The sequence below is a fragment of the Panthera uncia genome (genome assembly GCF_023721935.1).
Source record: "Panthera uncia isolate 11264 chromosome C1 unlocalized genomic scaffold, Puncia_PCG_1.0 HiC_scaffold_3, whole genome shotgun sequence".
In the NCBI taxonomy this organism is placed as follows: domain Eukaryota; kingdom Metazoa; phylum Chordata; class Mammalia; order Carnivora; family Felidae; genus Panthera; species Panthera uncia.
In genome coordinates this window covers 20,595,404-20,618,099 of record NW_026057584.1, presented here as the reverse complement: position 1 = coordinate 20,618,099, position 22,696 = coordinate 20,595,404, and the positions used below count along the sequence as shown (strand labels likewise).

The window sequence follows — 22,696 nt, the reverse complement described above, 5'->3', positions numbered from 1 at the left end:
GGCTAGCAGGATTTGGAGCTTGGGGATTCTGTGATGATGCCAGCCCACACCGCGGAGGGACTTTCTCCATCAGGGCTCAGCAGGGCTGAACGGGAGTGCCACTGTTGGCTGGTGAGGCTTCTCCAGGGCTGAGGTGCTGCAGGGCAGGTGGGACCCAGAAAAGCAGAGGTAACAGTGGACCCGTGCGTCTAGTCTCCTCAGGGAAGGAGGCAAAGCCGGAGAGGCTCGACGGCTTGGAAAATAGAATGGGGAGACCAAAGACTCACTCTCCCCCGAGTAAGATGCCGGCCTTGCAGCCCCCACCTGTTTCCTCACTGCGATACAGAGTACGAGTGGAGTGGGGAGCGGGGTATTGGGATTCTCCGTGTGGAGCTCTTCGGGGTCCTGAGGCTCAGAGCGTGCCTTCTGAGCTTTGAGTGTTTAGAGGCGAGACTGTTGAAGTCGACAGCACAGCGAGCAGTGTCTCTGGAAGTGTGGCCATGGACCAGCGCGGCCGGCTGGCGGTGAGGGAGGCGCCAGCCCAGTCCTACTGGGTCACAAGGACCCCGTGAGTGATCACTGGGGTGCTGTGGGGGTTTTCCAATGACCCCTGAATCGTGCAGGGTGGGGTGGGGTGGGGCCAGGTCTGGAGCAGCCGGGAGCCAGAATCCTAGGTGACCTCGTGGGTGAACAGGAAGTTCGCAGAGGAGGGTTGTCAGGGCAGGGGGGAGGCCCACGGGCAGCAGCGGAGCCTGGTGGAGGGAGGAGCAGTGGGGAGAAGACTCCGGGTTCACATACCCCCACCCCCAGCAGCATGGGGGTGACAGCAGGGTGAGCGGCTGCCAATGGAGACGCCAGGAGACAGTCCCGGGGCAGGGGTACCATGTGGCTGGACCAGCAGAGCCTTTCCAAGCACTACTCTCCCTGGGCTCCCTCATCAACCCCCCTGCAAAGGGAGGTGAATAGATACCCCATCGCTCTCTGTACCTCCTTGTGCATCTAGGCAGAGGCAAGGCCGAGGGGCCTGCTCTATCTTTGCCTTTGCTGCTGGACGCTGTCTGAATGACCACATGTCTGAAGGGTCCCAGGGAAGAGAGTTTCAGCGACCTTCAGAAGGATGCATGGCCAGTGACAGGCCAACCTCTTCACCAGGCAGGATGCTCCTAATCACTCCATCGGCCACATGACTCGGATGGGGCGGAGGTACCAGGGTTTGGGCTGGGCAGAGTGGGGATGCCACCAACTCTATGTGCTGTGCCCGAGGACTGGGCAGCCATCGGGTGCCGTCAGTGGGATGCACGAAGGGCAGTGAACTCCTGTGCACCCCACACGTGAAGGGGGGGCATGGACATTAGGAAGAAGGGACCCAGGAGGAAGGAAAGACAGATAGTGGGGCAATGTAGGAATTGTGCTCTTTCAATGGCTGTAAGGTTAAAATCTGAGTCATTAGCCATTTTATGGCTTTCTTCTTCACTGGGCGGAGACAGCTGGGGGCTGGGCAGGAGTGGGAGGTAGGATTCACGTTGGCCAGAGGTTCCCAGGAGTTAAGAGTTTATACGAGGCACCAGAATCAGCGACTGAGGAACATTCTAGAAATGCCTTCCTGAAAATCCTCTCCAAGGAAAAGGGACCCGTCATTTGCTAAAGGGTAGATTAAGGCCACTTTACGTAATAGCAGGGGCTGAGATTAAATGATGATAATAACGGTAAAAACAGTAGCTGAGCGCACATTCCCTAATTGCTCTAAGCACGCTGTGTCCGTTAACTCACTGGAATGTTTTGAACGGATGGAGAAGGGGGCGCTCAGGTTTGGATGGGAGGCTGGGTCTGGGGGCTCCTCTGTGGAGGGAGCAGGCCCGTCAGCCTTTCCTCTGCCTGGCCCTTTCTCCTCGCCCTCTGGAATGTGGCCTGAGGGGACCCCTGTGTGCCTCTCACCCTTCACCTGCCTCCCTGGGCCCTCGGAGGACGCTGACGCAGGCTAACTGAATGCATAACTTTATTAAATAAATGCTTTGTCATGACAAAAGACAAAGATCAAGGAGTAACATAAATTATAAGTTGAATAAATAGTATACAGCAATCTTCACTTTTTTAATAAAACGTGAGATCCTCTGGCTTTTTGTTTTTGTTTTTGTTTGTTTTATTTCCTCAGGTACAAAATGCTTAAACAGGAGGCGAGCCCCTCAGCCTGGTTTTATTTGCCGATTTATTTTTTCATCCTTTTCACCAGTAAAGATTATGAGCATTTATTTAAAAAAAAAAAAAGTTGAAAACAAAACAAGGGGAGAGAGAGAGTTATGGTATGTACGTATGTAAAACTACAAAGAGCTACAGTAATATGTGCTGTGGTTATTGCTGTCTTAAAAGAAGAAAAAAAAACCGGTAGGCAACTCGGAATCTGAAGGAATCTTGTCTGACAACTGTCTATCCATGTGGGCTACTATGCGGTGGTGGTGGTGGTGGGAGATTGGGGACTCAGGCTGGTGGCCGGGGACCAGGGAGTGGGGGGGGACGGGCACAGGTGGCCGGTGCTCCCCACCTTCCCTCCCCCCATTGGAGAGGGGGCCAGAGTCTGTGAAAATGGCTAACCTATATACTCCATTAGAAAACCAAGAAAGTATGTTTAAAAAAAGAAACAAAAACCTAGGAGGAAAAAAAAAGTGGAGAAAAGTGCAAAAATAAGTCTTGCACTTAGTGGTTTTAAAAATAAAGACAGTACAACACCCAGGTGGCCGGCTGGCAGGTCCCCGTCCCCTCGTGCCACCACTTCTCTAAACCCAGCCTCCTTTCTCTCAGAAGCCAAAAATGTCCTCTTTGAGCCCAAGGATTGCTTCTCCTTGGCCCACTCCCCTCTAGAGTTCCACGGGCACGGCAGCCCTCTCGGGGGGCCGAGCAGAGGGAGAGGGGCAGCCGTGGGCCACCTTGCGGGGGGGCTTGGCAGTTGAGTGGGGTAGCCGTGTGGCTGCCACCAGGCTGGGTGGTGGGAGAGCAGAGGTCAGGCCCCCCTCCCCCAGGGGAGGCTGACCCTGCGGTTACCATGGAGACCAATGAGGTGGTGACAGCAGGGCGGGGGGTGGGGGGGGGTGGGAAATGGGTGAGGAGACAGGAGGTAGACCCCACGGCCTCCTGGGCCTCCCGTCCTCCCCTGTGGGGAGTTGAATGTCTCCAGGCCTGCCTGTCCAGGCCTGGCTGTCTGAGAAACTTTCGAGTCTCTTCCGTCCCAGATGCCCTGCTTTGCTCAGGTGGGTGGGGAAGCTCTGGGGGAAGGAGGCTCAGTCCTGGCGAGGCCTCCCTCAGTCAGCGGGAACCAGTGGAAATGACGGATATCCTCTCGCTGCTAGAGTGAGGCATGAGTCAGAGGGGGATGGGAAGAGGCCCGCTGTTGGGTGGGTGAGTGGGGCGGGGGCAACACTGAGTCTTGAGGCCACAGAAAACCCGGAGCCTAAGGCCTCTAGGTGGATAAACAGCAGCCATCAGGCAGCCTGGAGTCAAGAAGATTCCTGCTCAGGATCCCAGCTGGTGGCGTTGCCCACCTGCCTCTCCTCCTGCCCTGCCCCGGGCACGCTCCTCGATGGGGACATCTTCCTCGATGACTGCCTTTGCAGGCCAGGCCTCCCTCTCATCCTGGGAGGTCACTCTCATCCGTCACGAAGGTCCAGCATCCTCCGGGGAGTGGCCAGCTGACCAGAGTCACCCTCTGCAGAAGCACTGGCCTCACAGGTTCGGGTGAGGCGGCCTGAACGGCAGAAACCCGAAGGCGCTGGTGGAGTTAAACCAGACCATCCTCCCCCACCTCGTGGCCGACAGCAAAGAGCCGAGATCAGGGGCAGACGCCCGTTCAGAGTCCAGTAAACAGCAGGGGGAAAAGAGGGGGCCCCTCTCAGGAACCAGGTCCAGGTCTTGGGAGGGGTGTGGGAAGGGGTATGCAATCCCTGGCTCAGTCTTTCTTAGGGGCAACGGCACCCCAGTATCCACTTGGCAGATCCCAGTTAGAAGACTGCTCAAGATCCACAGAAAGAAAGGGCAGACAGAAGAGTGAGGTGGGAAAGGTTTACAATACTGGCCTAAGACACAGAAACGTGAGTCGGGGGTTTGGGGACAGTTGTGCAGAGAGATGGGGCGCACGGACGCAGCAGGTCAAGTGAGTCCTCATGGCTGCCATCCCCATAGGGCCCTCTGTCCTATGACAATCGACCATCTTTCCTGTCCCAGCCAACTGTCCAGTTGGGGGGGGCAGGGAGCCCCCCCCCCCCCGAGTTCCATAGCTACAAATTTCCCACCAGCTGAAATCTATCTGCTTCTCTGCTGTCCCTCTTCACTGCCCCAAGTTCGGTGTTGGGGTGGCCTCCATGGTGCCATGCCATTGGGAGAGAGTGGAGAGAGCTGTGTTCATGGCAAGAAGGGGTCTCCTTTGCCAGTTTCCTGCCCTTTCCTGGCAGGTCTTCTTGAGCCTCAGAGGACAGCCCACGGCTGCCAATCCGTGGAGGAAGTCAGCAGGAATGGGAATTTTCCTGGTTCCAAATCTGGCTGCCAAATGACAGCACCCTTGGAGCATCCATTTCCTGGTCGTCCTGGCCTCTCGTCCATCCTCCACACCGAGGACAAAGCCTGCATCGGCCCGTGTGGGTGGAGAGCTCGAAAGACTCTGGCCTCAGTCCCTCCTTGCGGGTTGAAGGTAGCCACCTGAGCGCATGGTCTTGTCCCTTCAAAAGCACAGCCAGTCTCTGCCGATCCTTGCTCCTGTCCAGCAGCGAGGGTCTAGAACCTGCCTAAAGTTGCCCACCTTACTGGCCTTCAGGCCTGGATTAAGCTCATTTCTGAGAAACCGTGCCCCCATCTTCCTCTTTCTTTCCTCTCGAATCCCAAAGGGTGTAGGGGGTGGGGAGCCAGGGAGGCTTCTCTTGGCTCTGTCCTCCTTTCTGTTGTTTTGCTCCAAAGCTAAAACAGGGCAGTCCCCCTGCCCACTACCCCCGTCCCTCCAGCCCCCGTCCCTCCATATGCCCTCTACGTGGGCCTGCACAATGCAATCACTTTTACTGTTTCCCTGTATTTAAACCGGTTCACTTCCATCACCCCTGCTGCCACCTCTCACTTCAGTCTCTCTCCTGCTCTGCCAGCGTGAAGGCCCAGAGAGGCTTTCAAAATGCAGGCTCTGCCCGGATGAAATGAAAAGGCTGGGCAGGACCAGGGGGTCCAACTTGGAGCTGGTGTGCGCGACTGGTGCAGGGCCCAGAGCCGGTTACTTCTGGAGGGTCTAAAGGATATGCTGGGGGGGGGGGACGGTGCATGCAGGGGCAATGCACCATCAAGAGCCCTCATCTACCTGGCTCGGTGGTACCTATGGACACACACACGCGTACGGGGAATCGTGAAAAAATCCAACACCGTGGCCTGCCCAAGGTTGCGTTTGCCCCTCGAGGGAGGCTGGCCGAGCCAGAGTTAAGGGTTGTGTTAGAAGAATTTGGGTTTTCCTGGTTTTTCCCCAAATGAGGAAGTTCCTCAGTGCCCCCAGAGGAACTCCTTTGAAAAGTTAATGCAAACCTTTGAAAGAAAAGAAAGAAGAAAAAAAAGAAAGAAAATAGGTTTATATGCCTTATAGATCACTACATGGAGCCTCGTAGATAAATACGAGGCCACATTGTTTTCAGCCTATCCTCCCCCACAGAGGCCGTGCTAATGGTGAATTGAGTGCAATGAGGGGCTGAAATCACCGTGCGTGTCGGCATGATTTAGTCACCCTGGAAGGGCAAGTCTGTCCACTCTGGGCGTGTGTACTGGGTTCTAAACATCTGCACGGGGAGTGAAAGACGTACACACAATCTTTATGTATCTGCTTAGGAAAAATCTCTCTAATGACACTCGGTTATTCATTTGCTCTGTTTGGAGAAGAATGGAATGCATTTTAGTTTTTAGAAGTTTTGGGGAGGGAGAACCCTCTGCCGGGTGAGAGGGGAGGAGGGGTGGGTGGGAGCCATGCAGCTCGCTGGCTGGAGGTGGAGACAGATCCAGGAGAGGCACTGACCCCTTCTGTCTTTTCCTTTCTCCCCCTGTATCCAATCCAGTCGGGAAAACCCCCAAGGGTGTCATCGAATGCCACACCTTGGGCCATACCTTCTAGTGCCCAAACGTCTCCCAACTCAGGCCAGGGCTGGACACGACAGGTGGATCCAGCCATGGTCCCGGTGATCTTTCCTTCCTGCCCACATTCTTCTTTCCTTTTTCGAAACTCGGTTTGTCTCCCCCTCTCTTCTACACGTGCACTTTATTCCCTTCTCTCTCATGTTCCTCCTCCCTTCCCCTCCCTGTCCATTCAACTTGCTTCAAAAAGAAAACCATTTTCAAAGGGGGGGGGGTCTCCTTAGCTTTTTGCATCTCCGCTGTTGCCGGTTTGAAAGTTGAGACCTTGCTAGAGATTCCGAGGTCCTCAGTTTCCTCAAATAGATAGATATATGTATTTTTTTTTCCCTTAAATGAGATGAAATGAGTGGCGTCCTGGGGTGGAGGGAGGTGCTGGCTTGAGTCGGGGCCGGGGGTGGGACGGGGCGAGGGAAGGATGGGGAGGGGACGCATCACTCAACGTTGCTGCTGTCGAAGGTGTGGCACTGAAAGTCCCCATCGACATACTCCATGCCTGGCAGCTTCATCCCGTACTTGTCCACGCACCAGCAGATGCCACGTTTGCGGCCGCGGGAAGGCTTGCACTGGGGTGGGGAGAGCGACAGGCAGTGAGGGTGGCTGTCCCCGGAGGCTCTGCTCCTGTCTGGCCTTTGTCTTCCCTGCCCCCAGACAGATTCTCAACCCCGACATCAGCCATGGGGTTCCAGTAAACCCCCTGCACGGGGATGGCCCCACGGAAGATGCTAACCTAGACAGTCGGCCCCTGATTAGCTCTTACAAGCTCTTTTTTATGTCACCCGTTCAGGGTCCTCTGCCGCGGTGTTCTCCAGGCGGCTACATGATGATGAAGGCGGTGGTGGTGATGGTACCGGGCATCACTGGCACAGCTTCATCATGTAGCAGACACTGCTGAACACTTACTACATAGAAGGTACTGTTCTAAGGGTTTTACAAAGAAGAGTCCATTATCCCTCATAACTGCGTAAGGACAATGGGTGCAGTCATCATTTTGCATGAGAAGCTGGAGGCAGAGACATTAAATGACTAGGTAAGGGGGACACAGCTCGTAAGTGGGAGAGCCAAGAATTGACCCAAGGCCACCTGGCTCTTGACCCCTGACCCTTGTGGACCATCAGTGTCACCTGGGAGGGAACGTGTTAGAAATGCGAAATTCCCAGAGTTCCATCCCGGAAAACTCTGGCCAGCAATTGGTGTTTTAATAAGCCACTTCCAAGGAAGTGTGAGAACCACCGGCCTGAGGTAGTGGGTACCACTTGAATAGGCTCAATATTCCGTGTTGCCCAAAGGGCAGGCTGGCTGCGAATGGGATGTAAATGATCTCGGGGGGGGGGGGGGGGTACCTGCTGAAAATAGGTTTTGAAGTCATCATCTGCGGATGTATGTATTTCTGTGTGTGGGGTTGTCAGAAAATAGTAGGTACAACGTGCGATATGACATAGTGATATAAAGCTTCCTTTTTCAATGGATTCATGGAAACAAGGTGGATCATTAAAACTTAAGTAGATCATAGCACAGGAGGGAACCGGGAGCCTGGCGACCGGGGTACCTGCACGGAGACCAGAGGCTCAGGAAACACTATTGTTAATGACGGAAATCTTAAGCATTCAGAGGTAAAAAAAATTTCTGGCAAGTGCCATTTCAGGAGCCCTCTGAACCTGGGGGCAGGGGCGGGGCGGGTGGCGTACCTGCTTCCTCTTGTAGAATCCTTTGCGGTCACAATTGGGCAGGTAGACGGCGCGGGGCACCATGCGTGGGCTACCTTTGAGCTCCTGCAGGGAAGCTTCCATGTGTCTGCGGCAGGGGCCCTGTGTGAGGACGGCAGGGGTGAGGGACACGGCGGCACCCAAATGGAGAAACCACCCGTATACGCAGAGCGCGTGGCCGAGGGCACGGGGGCTGAAGGGTCTGTCGAGACTGTCGCTCCAATTACTTGCTACCTAAGATCTTTCCTCCTCTGGGAGGAGCCTGCGTGTGACTAGACAGGAAGACACATGGTCCCACTTACCTCCCACAACACCCACCCTCAGCTCTTCCGCTCTGCCCTGATTACATCCGGGGTGGTCGTCGGCAGATGCCCTAGGGGAACGTGCAGCCTCTGCCCAGGTGACGTCGCAGCTCCTGGTGTGTTTGCTGTGGCAGCCCAGCACCTTCCTTGAATGAGCACCGCCTCTACTCCCGGGGTCCCTCGGTCAAGCGCCGAGGCCTGATAAACGTAGGCTCTGAAAATCCTCCTGAATCCCAAGCTGATCTAAGCGGTAGGCCCTCAGCTAGGCCCAGCCAAAGCACCTGCTGCCCACGGATGCTCATTTAGAAGCAGGGGAAGGTCAAAAGTCAGGGGAGTGGCAGAGGTGGCCAGGTGCGGATGCCGACGGAGATGAGGAGAGAATCCTCGAGACTCACCTGCTCGGATTCCTGTCTCATCTCAGGTGCAGAGATGACCCGGGGGTGGGCAGTGTTCTCAGCGCCCCCCACAAACTTGGACTGGGTCAGCTTCTTTCTGCGGTCCTTCTTCACGGCCTCGGCCTTCAGCTCAGAGATGCGGGTGTGCTTGGGCCGGAAGATCTTGGGCGAGTAGGTCTCCTCAGCCATCTCGGAGGTGGTTGGTTCCTCGTGCTCACGGGAGTCTCTCTCTGCAGGAGAAGGAGGCAGAGGATCAGCCTCAGGGGTGAGATGCAGGCTGTTGGGGGAAAATAGGTGACAGCCCAGCATGGACAGGAAAGGCCAAGTCTATCCTATGTGGGGTCTTTGTGCCTCCAGGACTGTTGGAGCTGGGATGGATTCTGACTTGGGCAACCGGGATGGGAGTAGGACGGTCCTCGGGATCTAGGCTAGCAGGGTGGTGGTGGGGACGATCACGAAGAGGAGATTTGAGAGAGCCAGACGTGTGGGGCTTGGAGGGGAGCAGTGCTGGTGGCGGGGTGGGGGGACCTGGAACCCTTGAGCTGGCTCTGTGCTCCGGGCCCTGGGAGGCTGGAACATAACTCAGCTCCAGGCCAAGAGAGGCTGACAGCTGGCTGGGGCTGGAGCGGTTATATATAGGAGAGACTTGGTGACAGTCTATACTTAGCTGACTTATGACCTTTAAAGAAGCAGGACTTTGTTCATTTATTTGTTGATCTGTTAATTCTACCCCTAGCCTTTTCTCCCTCCACAGACTTCCAGTACATTCCTCTCTCCTAGGCACCCTTCTCTGGGTCCCCACGTGTCCTCTCAGCTCTTTGACCCCACCAGCCTCGGCAGACACAGAGCCGCTCTTCCCAGTCGGTCAGGGCGTGGCCAGGATGCCCAGAGCAAGACCAGGTACAAGGTGGGGCGGGTGGGGGCAGGGAGGCCCCGTCTACAACACCTCTTTTCTTTTCAAATTTTAGAAAGAGAAGACAGGGCTCTGGAGTGACCCCGACTGACTCAAATGAGGAGAGGGAAGATCCGGTCCCCTGCCCACTCCACCGTCACTGGGCTCCCCAGGAGCCATGAGGACAAGGCATCGGGATGGGAAATGGAGGGAGAGGACTCCAAGGAGATGCGGATGAAGGGATGCACTGGGAAGGAGAACCTTGGTGGGAAGACACTGTTTTGTGTCCCCCGGGCAGAGGCCCTCTTCCCAGGGGGAGTTCCAGGTGTGGGGTAAGGAAGGCGTTTGGGGACCCGGCCTAACCCGGTCGGGATGGCAGGTGGCAGGAAGCACCTGGGCACCTGTTTGTCTCTTGGCTTGGGATTTGTCAAACTTAAGTGAATAGGTATCCGGTCTTTAAGGCCCTGGCAGGGAAGTTCCCCGCCCCGAAGAAGCCTCCACAGGTTTGCAGTGTTTTGGGTGGGGGTTAGCTGATTTGGGTATTTACCCATAGGCAGGGAAGTAGTCACCGGAGAGGAAGAGGACAGGAAGAGAGCAAATGGCGGAGCATCAGGCGGGCTTTCTCTGAGCAGAAAACTCAGTGCCAGGTCCCCATCCCCCACTTTTGGTCTTTCCCTCCCTCTTCCCACCTCGGCTTGACTCAGTGGAGTCAAGCAAACCTGCTGTGATGACTAACTGGCATGGTGATGTGCCTGGCAGATGGAGGATGGCTAAGGAGTGGGGTTTGGAGCCAACCAACTTTTCTTGGTTGCAGGACAAGTTAGAATGGGGTGCGGCACAGGGAGGAGCAGAGCCGGCTTGGGGTGGAGGGCGGGGGGGACTCTGTACAAATTGAAAGGCTAGGGCTCTGTTATCTAGTAACTTAGTCCCAAACCCGAGGCTCAGGTCTTGGGGAGAGATGTGTGGAAAGGAAAAGCCAACTGTGGCACAGAGGGTTGCTGAGCCCATCTTGCTGGGTGATCTGAGACACTTCACTCAATCTCTCTGGGCATCACCAAGCATTCGGACTTTTAACAAGCAGTTGACAGCTGAGGTAGGAGAGAGGACAAGAGATGGTTGCCACTGAAAGGTTGGGGGCGTTCTGGGGTGCATGGCCACACCCTTTCCCTAATCGAGATGATAACCACGTGAAGTGAGGGAGGGTAGGGGGGTGGGTGGGCCAGATGCCGACCAGCACCTGGCAGAGGGCTGAGTGTCTCCTTCAGAAACTGCTCCAGCCTGGGCTGCAGGGCCAGCAACTTGTCCTCAGGGGCACCTGCAGGGCCGGGCTCCAGGAGTCACCTCTTTCATGGGAGAGACACCAGGAAGCTGCTCACCTCCAGGGGCTGGCTATACCAGCTCCTGGAACCCTTCCAATAGACCCCCGGGTCCACGTCCCTGTGTCCAAGCAGGAACAAGTACATCCATGTTGTCTCAGGGTGCTCTTTCTACTTCCTGAAGACATCTGGGACGGGAGCACCACCCATCCTCCTCTGGCCACCTGTTTTGCAGGGGCCCCTCCGTCCCTTTGGTCAGAGGTTGCCATCCTCCAGATCTCGTGTCACCTCTCACGGAGCTCCTCTGTCTGCCTTGTGGGCCTGGCAGCATGTTGGCTCACAGCACTCCATATATCGACAGCTTTTCTCAAGACTCTTCGCCTCTTAGGACTTTTTCTAGGAAGTGCTATGGGCCACCCTTACCCTGGACTCACTCTTCCTGGTGGGAGGACGGGGCTGTTAGCAGTGGTTCCATAAACTCGGGAGCAAATTTTCCTTCACCTTAGTCTTTTCTCTGAAGGTGTTCAAATACGACCTCGGGGCTAGGCACATGTTGATATCGGAAAATGATGCAGATCCCTGTAAGTTCTCTGAGGAACTCAAAACACTCCTGCAAGCCCTCTCTCCTTCCCTGGGCTCACCAAGGCGGGGTTCCTGAGGGCACACCCTCCCCAGCGCACAGGCTCTTTGGCTGCTTCTGAACTTTAAGTTTTGATGTGCCTCCTGGTTTTTGGTGCCACTTAACCCCACGGGACCTCTTAGGCAGCAGAACAGTCGAGTATCAAAGATACTAATCAGGGTCTTGTGGTCACCTGCAGTCTCCAGAGACAGCGGAAACGTGGCACCAAGCCAGTGCAGAGCTACGAAGATTAAAAAGCTGGAAAGTAAGACCAGAGCTGGAATGGCAGAGCCGGCTAGCCCTACTCAGCTGCTTCCCGGCCAAGCCATAAACAGGCTTTCAATTTGGGAAGGGTTTAAGTTTTGGGTGAGACAGGCAGGCACAGGTAGCTGGCTGCTCCTGCACTTTTTCATCCAGAGGATATGGACCAAAGCTGCAGAGGGGATTTAGGGGAAGACTTCCTGGTGAGTTGCCCGGGCCCCTGAAAGGCAAGGGAACTTCAAGGGGCAGGGGGTTCTGGAAGCTGGTCCAAAAACAGGTCAATACCCCCGCATGGCCAGTAGATGGCGGAGGAGACTGACGGCCACACAACCTGTTTCCAGTGCTTCCAAGGATTGCAAGCAATTTTAAAATCTGGGATTTGGGTGCTTTCCTCCTCTACTTCTGTGACAGCTACCCAAGTCCTCTCCTTCTCTCTGTGTGTCTGCAGCATGCATTTGAGGAGTCGTGGGGATGGCCAGTGAAGAACTGGAAAAAAAACCCACGCGTGGACACAGTGGGAGAGTGGGAGGCTTGTTGGGGAGGGGGGGACGGACAAGGCCGACCTGTGCATAAGCCCGTGTTGCTTCTCTAATCTGCAGCTGACAAGTGATCTGGGGTGGAAGCGAGACATGCCCAGGGCCTCCCTTCCCATCTCTGGATGTCATTTTGAAAGGATTCTGCAGCAGATGGAAAAGCGGCATGTTTGGTTATTGTTCGCTCCTCCACGGGATGGTGGAGGCAGGGCCCTTTGATCCCGCATCTCACCCAACGACGAGGGAGTGAGGGCTATCCCGTCATCCTGATGGTTGCCTTTCAGGTGGGTTCTGAGTCTGGTCTGCCTTCCAAGCTCAGTCATTCCAACCAGCTCCCTGATGGCCCCAGCCCCTGCCACGTCAGGGTGGCCAACTCCGTTCCTTTTCCGTTCATAAGGCGCTCCCGGTTCAGAGCATTGCCCCAGCATCCAGGGACACAACACGGCCGTTCCTGCACCGACAGGAACACCTCCTGGAGGGCTGTGCCATTTCCATGACCCAGCAGTCACAGAGGGTGTCTGGCTGTAGGCCCAGCTGCTATGCACCCGGAGGCACCCTAGGGTGGGCAGGTCTACTCACAGCGGAGTATACGATGCATGCTTCCTACCCAAATGCCACCGTGCTGTCCACATCCAACCTCTGGCTGCCTCTGCTCTCTCGCAGGGGCCGGATGGTGCACCAGCAGGTGCATTCTGATTCCATCCTTCTCCCCAGCCCCGTGACGGAGGTGTCGGGGACCCGCTGCTCCCTGCAATCTAATCCTCCATCCTGGGGCTCCTAGTCCTGCCCTGGCATCATTAACTCCCTGCTCCTGGGCCGGCGGTAGTTTCCCAATCTATCTTAACCTCATAATCGACCTTAAGAGAAAACGGGGTGGCCCTGATATTGCGACTTTGCTTGCGGAAATTGAAGAAACCGAGGCGTATTTGGAATTCACAGCTCCGGAAGAATGTAGGGCTTTGCCAGGCCACCTGGACCTGGGGAAGGGAAAGTCTCTTTTTCTAGCCAGGAGACAAGATGGGTTTGCCCAGAATCTCTACAAGGAATGAAAAGGGGAGCTGGGTTTCCTCTGGCCCTCATTCTAACTCCTTCTGTGGAATTTAAGCAGTACATTTCTTAAGCACACAGCTTTGTCATTTATCTTTTTCTCTCGATTATATGGTAACCAGTATATAATCTTTAAATAGAGACAGGCAAAGATTTCCCCAAGAGTTAAAGAGAAGTGGGTCTAGAAGCGTTTCTGTAACATAAACTCAGGCATGTTAGGGTTCCTTGGATGCCTTGAGAGGTCACATCACTCAGGCCCCTGCCTTAAAGCATTGAAGCTGCTGCAGAGGGAGCCAGAAAGCCAAGGAATTAGTCTTAGAGGAACAGGAACAAGGAGGGATCCCCGGATTTACTGGGCTTCTTTGATCTAAGGTTGTGCTCTCCAATACAGTACTCACTAGCCACATGTGGCTACTTAAATGGATAAATATTAAATCAAATCACGAATTCAGCTCCTCAGTCACTCTATCCACGTTTCAAGGACTCAGTGGCCACAGCGGTGAATGGCTACTGTGTTGGACAGTGCACGTATAGAGCATTTTCATCATCGCAGACAGTTCCACTGGACAGCTGGTCTGAGGGCACTGACCCGTGCCTGGGTGTGGCTAGATGCTTTGAGCCGCCTCCCAACCTTGCCCTGTTTCGCAGCCAACCTGCATCCTCCTGCTTTTTGCGAGGACAGGAGGCTTACGGGGAAATGACAGATTGTCGGCTCACTGTTTAAAAAACCGTGAGACACGTTTCAGTCTCCTGAAGTCTGACCGTTTCCCAGCTGTGGATGCCATGTGAATCAATCACACTGTGTGCGCATGCCCTTGCGTAAACAGAAAGGGGACAGGGCGGTAGGGAGAGGCTGCTGAACCTTCCTGGGGAATTGCAGTGTCCCTCCTCCTACCCATTCCATCCCTGGCCCGTGTCTGCCTTGCCCTAGTCTCTCCTGGAAGACACTGTTTTCTTTTCCTCTGTGGTCAGCAACAGACGTGCGTGTTCTGGGCTCTTTTTAACCTGACTTATGGTCTGAGAAGGACAAAAGCACTGTCTTTTCAAGAGGAAAACAAACCCAAACAACCGTCATCCTAAGGGACAGTTGCAGAAGACACTGGAGGGGAACTTTGACCTGGGGTGAGTGACAGAGGCGGGGAGCAGGTTCAGAGAATCTGTGAATAGACAGGGAGGCCATTAGGCTTACCCTGCTGAGCTCCTTGACAGCCCCTGCCCCATTTCAGGCCAGGAAAACTAAAGTACTCAGGTGCTCTAAGCCAATGGCCAAATTGGTCAACAGGGATATGTGACATCTCTCTCCTAAGCAGAGAAATAAAGACAGCATCTAGCATAGCGGGTAAGCAGTCAGAACAAGAGTCAGACTGCCAGAAAGTCTGATCACCAAGCCCAGGTAAGAGGAACCAGTCCCTACCTCGAGAACTCCCTCCAGAAGTTTCCCCTTGTCTAATTGCATTCCTAATTCCTAATTGCAATTCCTAATTGCACCGAGGTTGCCTAGATGGCACAGATGTGGCTGGTGTCAAGTTGGTAACACTCCCCAGAATGAAAGGCCAAGGTCTCCCTCACACACCTTCCACCGTCCTGGGATCAGAGGTAAAGAAAAAACGCCCCTCATTTTACTTCCCCTAGGGCCCAAGGAGGATTCAGGGCTGCAGCTCCGGTACACATTTCTTGATCCCTGGAAGGCAGCTGGCGGTAACTTTACATATAAGAAACACACACTTATGCACACTGAGCCTTGGGGCGCCTGGGTGGCTCAGTTAGTTGAGCGTCCGACTTCAGCTCAGGTCACGATCTCATGGTTCATGAGTTTGAGCCCCGCGTCGGGCTCTGTGCTGACAGCTCGGGGCCTGGAGCCTGCTTCGGATTCTGTGTCTCCCCCTCTCTCTGCTCCTCCCCTGCTCACGCTCTGTCTCTCTTTCAAAAACAAATAAAGATTTAAAAAAATTAAAAAAAAAAAGAAGAAATACACACTTACGCACAACGTCAAGATCCCTTGCCAGGTTTCTCTGGAGCTGGCGAAGGTGGAGAATGCTCAGTAGAAATGTCTGTTCCCTACAGACATCCCAAACCAGAAGGGAGAGGAGGGGCCAGGTGGAAAGCAGCCTCTGAATGGAAAAGGGGGGAGGCGGGGAGGAGACACTTGGCCATTTCTCTGACCTGGCTACACTTCCACTCATGACTCATCACAGTCCATTCAGAACCTTACAATTAGGCAGCCACATTCCCTCAAAATGGTCCTGGATGGCCAGAAGGGGGTGGCAGGGAGCAAACAGACAGCGAGAATTCTCTCTGGTCCCCCTACGAATAGAGTGGCTAGGGTCAGAGAAGAGTCCTGTTGTGTCTGGCAATCCAGACTCAAGACTCTTCCTTTTGGACTCCTTGGATGCCGGAGGAGAGTAGGGACGTTATTTCCTTCCTCAGGTTGGGGAGGGGCTTGTGGTGGCCTCTACGCTGTCCAGTTACAGGGCCGCTAGCCACATGTGGCTACTGAAGGTTGAAATGTGGCTAGTGGGGCTGAATTCAAGAATGTATTTCATTTAAATTAAATTAAAATTTTTTTTAATTTTTGTTTTTGAGAGCAAGAGACATAGCGTGAGCAGGGGAGGGGCAGAGAGAGAGGGAGACACAGAATCCGAAGCAGGCTCCAGGCTCCGAGCTGTCAGCACCGAGTCCAATATGGGGCTCGAACTCACAAGCCATGAGATCATGACCTGAGCTGAAGTCAGACGCCTAACCGACTGAGTCACCGAGGCGCCCTTACCCCTACATTAATTTAAATTTACAAACGAATACTGTTATTGGACAATTTTTGAGCATGTTTGGAACAACTCAGGTATGTGAATCCAGTTTTTCAACTGTAACTTTTATGAAACTTAAAACTACAGATCAAGTATTTCCAGTGAAAATGTAGTGTCCCAACTGAGATGGGCTGTAGATGTCAACTGCACCTCAGATTTCAAAGATTTAATGTGAAAGAAGGAACATAAAATCCCTCATTATAACTGTTTGGGTGTATGTTGAAATGATAATATTTTGGATATATTGAATTAAAATATATGGTTAAAATTAATTTCGCCCATTTCTTTTGCCTTTTTAAAAAATGTGGTTAGTAGAAAATTTGAACTGACATGGGTGGCTTGTATTATATTTCAATTGGCCAGTGTTGTCCTAAAGGGTCTGGAAGGACAGTCATCTTCAGTGGGTGACAAAGAGACTGTGGAGCATATACGCTCAGTTCAGCTGGGATGGAACAATCTGAATGGTTTGGGATAACTGGAGCATGGTTGCAAGACATCGTTGCAAACCAGCAAAGGTCAAAGGAGCCCAGGTTTTGAGTGCAAATTCAGCTTCAGGATTTAGCAAGGGAAGGCCCACATCTGATGGTTGAGGTTGAGGGATGGAAAATGAGGTAACCTATTTGTAGGCACACCTGGCAGGTGTAACCTACCGGGAAGAGGGCTTTAACTTATCCGTCTGGTCCTCAAGAATCAATCCCCCAAGAGACATGGGACAGGATGCCACAGCTCCAGGATGTATTAGCATGGCCTTTGGCAATTCCTCAGATCAATCTGAGGCCCCCAGCTGTAATCAGGAGGCCTCTCTCTCTCTCTCTCTCTTCTCATTGGGAAAGATCGTCTGACATACTTGTATACGCTCAAAATCTGGTGACTTGTTCTCCTCCTTATCAACTCTTGTGGCTTGTGGTTTTCTCTCCCTCCTCCCATCCTGCCCTGCACAGCTTGCCAGCTCTGATCTCCCCATCCTGCTTGCCTGACTCCACAAAAGGCCTGTGCTGGCGGAGGCTGGTGGCCACAGGAAGCCGGCTGCTTCTGGCCACATTCTCCTTGGACCCTGTGGGCCAAGGCACAGCCAAGGGGAAGCGAGGGCCTGCCTGCCTGGCTTCCCGCGCCCAGAGAGCGCCCTGCAGTTCAGGAAATGAGGTTTGGTACATGGATCCGAAGTCTGGGCTCAGCACTGCCCCTTTCCACTCTCCTTGCCCCTGCCTGTCCCTCACCAAACCACTGGCCTAAGCCAGCCTTGTTCCCAAGCCCAGGTAGAGAAAGGAATGCGACCGAGTGGGATTGCAAATAAAAGGGGTGTTGCATTCTCCACTTTGGGGCTACTTCACTTCCCATAAAACAGAGCACCCCCAAGTTCTGAGCCCTCCATTTACCTTCACACCCCCCACCATTGGGCTGTACTTGCCACAGCCTCGCTGCAGCTTGGGCCAGGCCCCAGGGACTAGTGAAGAGCCCGGAATGGCAGAATGGAGTATAGAATCAACAGGACTGTAAGACTGAGTTCTATCCACCCGACTCTGCTGCCAACTCCGCGCCTAATTTTGGGCAAGTGACTCAACACCTTCAGCCTCAGCGTCTCATCTGTAAAACCATTGCTTTGATTGCTGGGATCTGTGGGTTCCTTCCAGCATCAGCACTCTTTGGCCAATACCCAGACAATTCCTGGGGGCACACTGGGACCGAGCTAAGCCAAGTGGCCAGACAGGAATAGCCACTTTTTGTCTCTCTGGATTTATATTAAACAAAAAAGAAAAGAAAAAAAAAAAAGGACATCATAACAGAAATCATGGAAAGAAATGGAACAGGAAACAAAAGTGGAGGAACCTCTGTATATGGGGCAGTGGGGAGGAGAAGCTTAGAACTGGCCTCCTTGTAGATTTGCTTATTAGTTTTTGCAAATAGGTAACAAATCTTATTGTTTTGGAAAACATATCCAGATGGCAATTTAAGGATGGTCTCTGGGGACTGCAACTTTTAGACCAACTGCAAAACGCAAAACAAAAACCCTAACAAAACCCCTCTGAACTGCCTCCTCGTCTCTCACCGAGTCCATTCTCCGGCCCTCTTCACTTGTACCCCGTGTTGGTCCCTCACTGGTACCTGCTCTGTTTATGGCATTCTTCCAGTTTCTGGATGCAGTGGGCTCGGAGTGTGCAGATCCCTTTTCTCAAGTTCTACGTTCTACACATTCAATAGCCCAAGGTTGCAAAGGCATTGCTCAGGTACAAAGCAAAAACTTTAGACAAAAATCACCTTCTTTACCCCGCTACCCACCTCCCCCTATCTCCCTTCCCCCCATCCCCCATTAAGGGGACCCGGACTTCTGTTGGGAATCCTGCTCTCGTGCCCTTTGCTGGAACCCTCGAGGTGACCTCTGCCTCCTAGGTCAGCCCGGTCCTCCCTCTGCAGCTTTAAGCCCACTTGCTGCTCAAAACCAACCACCCAAGCCCCAGGCTAATTCGCAGCTGCGTGGACTTAAAACTGGAGCCCTCAGGGAAGCCCTCAGGGATTGCCGGGAGCTAGGGGCTGGGGGTGGGGGCGGAGTGGGAAGGAGGGGTAAGAAGAGAGAAAAAAAAATATGGAAAGAAAATGAGCTCTCACAGTGGCCAACTGTCCATACTCTTCCAGTGTGAGCTGACACAGCAGAAAGAGGTGGTAAGAAAAGTCCAGTTAAAAGCACCATCTCCTGTCTTCCTGACTCCCATTTTGGTTGGCTCAGGGCACAGCCAGCCTCTCAAAGACTTGTTTCAAAGGGAGGGGATGCGGGTGGGAAAGGAATCTGGCTCCTTCAGTTTTCCATGATCTTGTTCAACCCAGACACAAATTTGGCCAATAAACCTAACTCTGGAACTTGATTTCAACATGGCATTCGGACCAGGTTTGGAGTGGAAGCCAGGGTGATGGAGGCCAAACCCCTCAAAGCAGCAAAGGTCGAATTTATTTTTATTTAGGTAATTTTATTTTTTCTTTCCCAGAGCATACTTTCTGTCCTCTCTTATTTCTCAATGACAGAACTGAAACTCAAAACCCATTTCTCCCTGTATCCCAAGCTTAATGTCCCACAGGCTCAAGAAAGATCTCCCAGACCCGGGCAAATATGTGGGCTGCCCTCCCTCCCAGAAAGCCACAGGGCTCCTTCTCCAAACAATGCCCAAGCAAAAGCCCGGTGCTTCCTTGACTCGACCCAGCTCACCGATATTTATTGAGCCTGGCTCAATAAATAGCTCGTCTCCCGCCTCCCTCCAGCCTTCACACACACTGCCCTCTGTTTCTGTATCTATCTTTGCCCCAGAACTGGCCAAAATAAAATGTAGGGCCCGGCGCGCTCCCAGCACCCAGTTCGCGGGCGGACTCGGCTCTCCGGTTGCCCAGCAACGCGCCCAGCAAAACACCAGTCTCCGCCCGCCCGCCCTCGGCTCTTCCTCCCAGCAGCTTTGGCTGCCTGCCACCTCGCTCTCCTCAGCTCTCCATTTCGGATTCTAGAGATGCACTTTTTCTTTTGGTGAAAAAAAATTTATATGTATCTATATCTGTGTCTTTCTTTACATGCGCATGTATCTTTTGATTTATGGGTGTGTGTGTGTGTGTGTGCGCGCGCATAATCTATATCTGTATGGCAACCGCAGGAGGGAGAGGCAAATCCAAGTTCTCATTGCTGATTTTGGGAGGGGGACATGGCGGTGGGGTGTTGGGGAACAAGATTTTTGGCCAAAGGAGCCGACACTCTCCTCCCGCTCTCTGTTCTTTTCCCTCTTTTTATGAACCGTCTCTGTCCTATCTCCAACTTTTTGGGGACCCACTCAGCGATTTTCGAGTTGAAAGGCGCTAGCCAGGAGCGCCCACTAGCGTACTATCTTCCGGAAGGAAGGGGGTCAGCTCCTGTAGCCGTTCGGAAACTGAGGTGGGTCAGGCACCTGCCGAAGGCGGGGTGGAGTCGCAAAGTCTAGGGTGGGGCGTGGAGGGTGCTACGTGTTCGCCGAGAGGCACCTTTTGGGTGGGGGTTGAGGAATGGGCTGCAGAGAATTCTAAAGGGCATCTTGCTTGGGACAAAAGCCAGTGTGTGTGTGTGTGTGTGTGTGTGTGTGCGCGCGCGCGCGCGTATTACGTTGAACTGGAAAGTTGGCTGATGAGCCAATTTGCTCTTCCAGCAATTGCGCGCGCGTGTGCGCGCGCCCTGCGCGCACAACTTTTACACCAACCGCATCACACCAACCACACGGTTGGGCAAATAAAAGCGGGCCCAGAATGCGGCTGAGTGATACCTTGCATACTTTCGATGTGACCGGATTTTTACCCAGAGCGCTGGCTTCCAAGCCAGGAAATCGATTCATACCTTTTCTTCCCCCGTGCTAAGATTTTCCAAATCCACATCCCCCAAGATGAAGGCGGCCAGGACCGCCTTGGAAAGTGGCTCCTAATAAAAATAACTTCACAAACGGTCCTCTAGGGCCTCCGGGGCCTGCGTGTTGCCCTCTGTTCCTTTTTGCAGGCTGCAATCCGGAGAACGACAGCCTCTCGCAAAGTGGAGGGGCAGCCGCGGGCGACAGGCGAAACCTGCAAAGTTTGCGGGGATCCAGGAAGAACCCGGGAAAGTTCTCCTGCCGCTTCTCAGGAGCGGACTCCTTTCCTGTATGATAATGTCTGTAGTTTGCAGTTAGGAAAACTCATGTTGGGTGCCCTAATGGACGAGATAGGAGGGAAGGGCATGGTCTCAGTAAGAAATTACACAGAAAAAAAAATTATTTAGCCAAGTCTTAACCCCTTTTGGAGAGAATAACCAGGTTGATGTTTCAGAACCCAGATTTTTGTGTCCAATTCACTGGACTTTAAAAAAAAAGTAAAATCAGGTCTAAGTCCAAACGGAAACCCCGTCTGGTGGTGGGGGCTGGGGATAAGGAGGCAGAACTGTTCTGACTGAACTGATTGAACAAGTAGCTCTGTCAACCTTTTAAACCCTAGACTCCAGACACAGAGAATATGGGGGCGGGGCAACCAGGGGGCGGGGCTACTGGAGGCGGAGGGGAGGCTCCCGGAGCGCGGCTTTTCCGTCTCCGCCCACTTGATTTTGCATTCTGCGTTTCCAGGGCCCCTCTTGCATTTACACCACACCCACTTGCGATCAGATTTGAAAGATTGAGGTGGTGGTGGTGGTGGGGAGATTAGCACTGGCGGGCAAGTTGTGATGTCTGAGTTTTCCATCCCTTCTTGTCCCTCTACCCACCTTTCTTCCTAGGTGAAATCGGGATTTGGGCGGGGAAAAAGGAATTAGATTCGGGGACGAATACTCAGCACAGGAACCTAAACCTTACCCGTTCCTCCCCGCCCCCCGCCCCCCCCCCCCCCCACCGCCGCGGAGCGAGCTATTGTAATTTTTCCTTTCCCAGGAGGAAAGAAGGTATTTTGCATTGTACTATGTTTCACCATCTACCACAAACAGTCAAATCAAGTCAAGAGCAATGGTGTGCACGTGGGAGGGGCATCAAAGCCCCCACCCTAAAGGCGTTAGCTTCCAAGCGTGCGAGCGTTGTGTGCGCGCGAGTGTGTGCAGGCGTAGAGGATAGAAATGTCAGGGCGGGGGGGGGGGGGGGGGGGAGGGCAGGGACTGGGAGGCACAAAGGTGGAATTACCACGCAGACCCGTAACGCCTCTCTCTCCAGGTCCCCAGTCAAAGCAATATTTTAACAAAAGAGATTTTCTTTATCAAGTCCAGAAAAAACCGTATTGGGTGGGGGTGGGGGATGGAGGAGGGAATCGATAATGTAACATGCACCCTCTCAGATTGGAGATTGAGTACCCGGCGGTTTGGACCGGGAGACTGAACAGCAGCTCAGAGTCAGTATTCGGGAAGAAGGGGGAGGGTGAGAAGGGTGGGGGTAGGGGCGAGGAGAAGGAGCGAAAACCGCGAGAGAAGCTCGGCTAGAAAGCAGCCTGGGGTAGCTGGATCGGCCAGGCTCCAATTCCGAGGTGCCCGGACCCTCCCCACCCTCCTCCCCGGCTACACCCCGGCTCTAAGCCACTTGCTGGGCCAAGCGCGCGGGGCCAGCTTGTCCCGTGTCCCCCGGCCGTGCGCCGTGTAACTGACTGGCACACCGAGCGCGCTCACCGATCTTGGCTTGCTCGCGGTAGCTCTTTTCGTTGAGGCAAACCCCGCGGCCGTGCAGCAGGGCGTGCAGCGGCTTCTCCTCGTCCTGCCGGGGGAGGCAGCGCAGCCCCTGGGCGCAGCGCTCAGTGTAGACGCCGCACGACTGCCCCTCGGCCAGGGCGCAAGTAGTGCAGCAACCGCAGCCCGGCTCTTTGACCAGCTCGCAGCCCAGGGGGCTTGGGGGGCACATGGAGAGGGCTTTCTCGTCGCAGGGCTCGCAGTGCACGAAGGAGCCCAGGCCCTGGGCCAGCCCCGCACAGGAGGCCAGCAGCAGGAGGACCGCGGTGAGCACCATCTTCTCCGTGTCTTCCCCTTTACCTTGGGGCGGGGCACGAGAGCGAGAGTGTAGGGAGAAAGGGGCCAGGGGGGCGCCCGGAGAAATTAAAAAAAAATTTTTTTTTTTCCTGGCAGGTAGAGCAGGTGCCCTCCCCCAGACAATTGCAAAATGTAGGGAGAGATGGAGGGCTGAGGCGCCCACGATCAAGTCCCAAATGCAAGGATTAAAGGACTTGCAACAGGTTGGGGGGAGAAGAGCTGCGCCAGGTGCACGCGGAGGGAGTGG

The 22,696-nt window shown here is 54.0% G+C and overlaps 1 protein-coding gene across 1 annotated transcript; it reads right to left on the bottom strand.

The window, feature by feature from the left end:
* Window positions 1–1,958: 1,958 nt before the first annotated feature.
* On the bottom strand, window positions 1,959–22,459 carry IGFBP5 (insulin like growth factor binding protein 5). Its single transcript, XM_049614926.1, has 4 exons — window positions 22,096–22,459; window positions 8,518–8,747; window positions 7,803–7,922; window positions 1,959–6,680 (listed from the first exon to the last, which is right to left on the bottom strand). The coding sequence occupies exons 1-4, from the start codon at window positions 22,427–22,429 to the stop codon at window positions 6,549–6,551; spliced, it is 816 nt and encodes a 271-aa protein (XP_049470883.1). The 5' UTR covers window positions 22,430–22,459; the 3' UTR covers window positions 1,959–6,548.
* Window positions 22,460–22,696: the final 237 nt, after the last annotated feature.